Genomic DNA, 4,457 nt, shown 5'->3' on the forward strand with positions numbered 1-4,457 from the left:
GACCATATACGACAAAGAATGACATAATGTGCCACACTCACGGCTGATGAAGGGCTGGATGCTGAGGGTCAATGAATTGTGTGAGATGTGTCAAATCTGTTGGTTATTATTTTTGTTCATTATCATATGTAAACAAATGGAGGCAAGATTTTTAAAATATATTTTGCATTGAAGAAATAATTGTCTGCATTCAGATTGAGCTCTATATCATCAAATCAGTAATGATTGGATGACTAATGTGAATAACAAAGACATAAATATTACATTAAAAAATCCTTTTAGCCCAGTATTAAGTGGAACATAGTAAATTAAGTTAAATGGAAACAGTCAAACACATATGCAGAAGCATTGACAATTGTATTGATTTAATATACACACATACAAATATTAATAATATGCATTTTCATTAATATTTTATGCCAGTGACAGTATTCGACCAACACTCACAAAGCACTGCTCAATAGCCATGAATCTATGAATGAAATTAAAATATGAAACCTTTATTTGCAGTGTCAAATCACATTGAACACACAACAATACAATGCTTAATCACAGAATGTCAGTGCCTGTGTTGTGCATCAATAGCTCTCACACACTAAAATCACATAGATCAACATGTAAATATACATCCTCTCAATTATTTCGCATCAGTTTTAGAAACCAGCCAGCATCAAGGTCCACACTTTCCTGACACACAAACACACACACACATTTTTTACAAACACGAATCCAAACATGCTGCAGAAATGCACAATTCCCCATGCTCTCAGTGACACACAATGCAAAAATTAGTTTGCAAAAATGTACCCACTTTCCGGTGATGGTAAAGTAGTTGACTACAGCTGCTCTACAGTGTTTTCCATTTTCATTATTTTATTTTCATCCTACTACATTTATTTTATAATGCTTGTGCTGTTAAGATTTCACACTATGTGCTTACTGACACATAGACTTATATTTTGTTGATGCTTATGTACATATCTACATACTTAATTTAACACTTCATAGCATATTTCATTTATTCCCTCAAGCATATCACACATTATCTAATGGATGTGAAATCCTTGATTGATTTTCTTCATTTGGTCTAGAGACTAACCTCAGTCTCAGACAGGGATCACTGTAGCTATCAGTGCAACATGTGTATAGCAGGCGCCTAGCTCAGGATTTGTGTATGCTCCGCAGTGATGTGCATCATATAGAAGTCAACCTGATAAACCCCCAGGGGCCGCCATGTTGTGCAGTTATAAAAATTGCCATGGAAACGGTTGCTTCTTAAAATCTTCTTTGATGATTGATGAGGGGCCAACCATCAAAGGGATTGCTGGCCTGCAAATCCTTATCAAATCCAATCAAAGAACCAAAAACTCTAGACATTAAAGGATATTTCTTTGGTCCTCTGAACTAGCAAACATAAATAACAAGTTCCCTTGCTTCAAGTTATTAGCTTGTGAAAATAACAGACCGTCAACTGAGAAGACCACAGTCCTCATTAGTGAAGACAACAATCCTGCCTACGGAGACAACCGCTGATTTGTTCATCAAAAGTTCATCAAGAAGACACTGCTCTCATAACTACAAATCCCCCTTTACCAAAATGGACATCCTGGTAAGAATTTTTTTTTTTTTAGAAATGTATGTTCAGGTTCAGGTCTTTTAATAATGAATTCCATGTTTCCATTTTTCAGACATGTGGAACAATGCAGTCTGAGATTAAGGCTCTGAAAGAGAAGCTCAAACTGAATGATGAGCTTCTGATAAGGGAGCAGGAGAAAATGACAGCTCGCTCTAAAGCCCACATTGGTGTCCTGGCTGAACTGGCTGTACAGAGCAACAAGGTGAAGGCTCTGGAAGAGAAGCTCAAAGAGAACGATGACCTTCTGATGAGGGAGAAGGAGAAAATGACAGCTCACTCTAAAGCCCACAATGGCAAACTGGCTGAACTGGCTGTACAGAGCAACAAGGTGAAGGCTCTGGAAGAGAAGCTCAAACAGAACGATGAGATTCTGATGAGGGAGCAGGAGAAAATGACAGCTCACTCTAAAGCCTACACTGGCAAACTGGCTGAATTGGCTGTACAGAGCAACAAGGTGAAGGCTCTGGAAGAGAAGCTCAAACAGAACGATGAGCTTCTGATGAGGGAGAAGGAGATAATGACAGCTCACTCTAAAGCCCACAATGGTAAACTGCCTGAACTGGCTGTACAGAGCAACAAGGTGAAGGCTCTGGAAGAGAAGCTCAAACAGAAGGATGAGCTTCTGATTAGGGAGAAGGAGAAAATGACAGCTCACTCTAAAGCCCACAATGGTAAACTGGCTGAACTTGCTGTACAGAGCAACAAGGTGAAGGCTCTGGAAGAGAAGCTCAAACAGAACGATGAGCTTCTGATTCGGGAGAAGGAGAAAATGACAGCTCACTCTAAAGCCCACAATGGTAAACTGGCTGAACTTGCTGTACAGAGCAACAAGGTGAAGGCTCTGGAAGAGAAGCTCAAACAGAACAATGAGCTTCTGATTCGGGAGAAGGAGAAAATGACAGCTCACTCTAAAGCCCACAATGGCAAACTGGCTGTACAAAGCAACAAGGTGAAGGCTCTGGAAGAGGACAATGTGGCTCTGAAGGAGAAGGTGGCCCTTTTGAAAAGGGATTTGAGCAGGGTTGAGCTTGTGGTGACAGAGATGGAGGAAAGGCAAGCTCACAGCCAAAAGATTGACTCCATGGACAAGGAGACTCAAACCAGCGATCTGCTTCAGGATGAGAATAATGCTCTTCAAGAAGAGCTGATGAAGCTCAGAGCTTCTTATCATGAGGTCTGTCTGAATCAGACTACCAACCAGGAGAAGTTCGACACTGAGCTCCAGGAGGAGAAGCAGGAAAAGAACGTTCTCCAAGAAGAGCTGATGAAGCTCAGAGATTCTTATCATGAGGTCTGTCAAAATCAGACTACCAACCAGGAGAAGTTCAACACTGAGCTCCAGGAGAAGAAGGTTCTCCAAGAAGAGCTGATGAAGCTCAAAGCTTCTTACAATGTGGTCTGCCACTGTCATGAAGCTGATGTTTCCAGTCGGGAGCTCAATGGAGAGAGTAAGGATGATGTCACTGAGGAGAAGTCTCTCTCCAGTGTTCTCCCTGAGAAACCAAAGAAGACTTCACTCTGGAAGAGAATCCGCCACGCTCTGGGGTTGAGAAAACCACAGTGTTGGAAGTAGTCAGCAGCGCCCATCCAACAGCACCTGAGCTGACCTTACCCAGTGTTGTAATGTAACGAAGTACAAATACTTCTTTACATTTCTACTTAAGTAGAAATTTCACATATCTGTCCTTTACTTTGTTATTTTTATTTCTGACAACTTTCACTTTTACTCCATTATATTTCCTAAGTAAAATGTGTCCTCTTACTCCAAGACATTTCTCCTAACCATCTTCGTTACTCATTACTACAAATTAAAATCAGAAGAAATTTGAGTTGGTGACGTAATGCCGTAAACTTTTTGTAGTATATACGTGTGCCTGCAATATATATTATGCCAGTGGGTGGCAGTGTCACTCGATGTACCCCATGAAGAAGAGAGTGACTGTGACTGGTACCTGAATAAGAAAGAGTGAAGTTTGTTCCTCTGAATTAGCTTGCCTGTTAGCTTCTTTTTTCATATACACTACACAACACATTCGTTGGTGGTGTCCAAAAGTCCAAAAATTCAGTCAAATAAAAAAGCAGTAGAAGTCAACTTAAAAGCAGCAGAGTTTTATTGTCGACAACAAAACCTGAGAGCATTCAGTAGCGAGCCGGAGCTGCACCAGAAGAACTCTGACTAACAGTGGTGTTGCTCCGCTTTATCTATCCTTAAGGGCCACACCTGTTACGACCTTCCCCCTGGAAAGTCTCCAAGCACCGGGGTTACTTGCGTACGTTGGACTTGAATTTACCCCTGGAAAGCCTCCAAACACCTGGGTTGCTTTGGCCTTGGAGCTGGGACTTTCCCTCTGGAGAGCCCCTACCGTACCATGGTGAGTCTCTTTTTCTTTTACACAGTTTTTCTTACTCTTGACACCATTATATCTGTCCAAACCATTTACTATTTTTTAAAAAGATATTTGTCTCTGATTTTACACCATTATATTTCATTCTTGTCAGACTGCCTTTAAAAAAAAAAAAGATTATCATTTCTTCACACAAGTTATACATACACTACATACTGATTGTTACACATAGAGTATATTGTTTGATTCGTTTGATGATTCGTAATATCTGTCTTAAACTTATTGTAGTCATTAGCAATTTATGTTATAATCACTCCTCAGTTTGCAGTGCAGATTAAAGGTACATAGTGACATTCATATGTGACACAGTGTAATGAACAGAAATTTTACTACACGGGTATGTCACATTATTGATGCCATCATGGAAGCACTTGCTGCCGGCTCTGCTGCTTACGTTCATGCTCCAGTAGCAGATG

General features: G+C 40.4%; 1 protein-coding gene across 1 annotated transcript; it reads left to right on the top strand.

Annotated features, from left to right (window-relative positions):
- The first annotated feature begins 1,505 nt into the window (after positions 1 to 1,505).
- On the top strand, positions 1,506 to 3,735 carry LOC138405082 (golgin subfamily A member 6-like protein 25). The gene is made up of 2 exons (XM_069511214.1): positions 1,506 to 1,609; positions 1,689 to 3,735. The coding sequence occupies exons 1-2, from the start codon at positions 1,598 to 1,600 to the stop codon at positions 3,207 to 3,209; spliced, it is 1,533 nt and encodes a 510-aa protein (XP_069367315.1). The 5' UTR covers positions 1,506 to 1,597; the 3' UTR covers positions 3,210 to 3,735.
- The last annotated feature ends 722 nt before the right edge of the window (positions 3,736 to 4,457 follow it).

This window comes from Paralichthys olivaceus, chromosome 16 (genome assembly GCF_024713975.1).
Source record: "Paralichthys olivaceus isolate ysfri-2021 chromosome 16, ASM2471397v2, whole genome shotgun sequence".
Lineage (NCBI taxonomy): Eukaryota > Metazoa > Chordata > Actinopteri > Pleuronectiformes > Paralichthyidae > Paralichthys > Paralichthys olivaceus.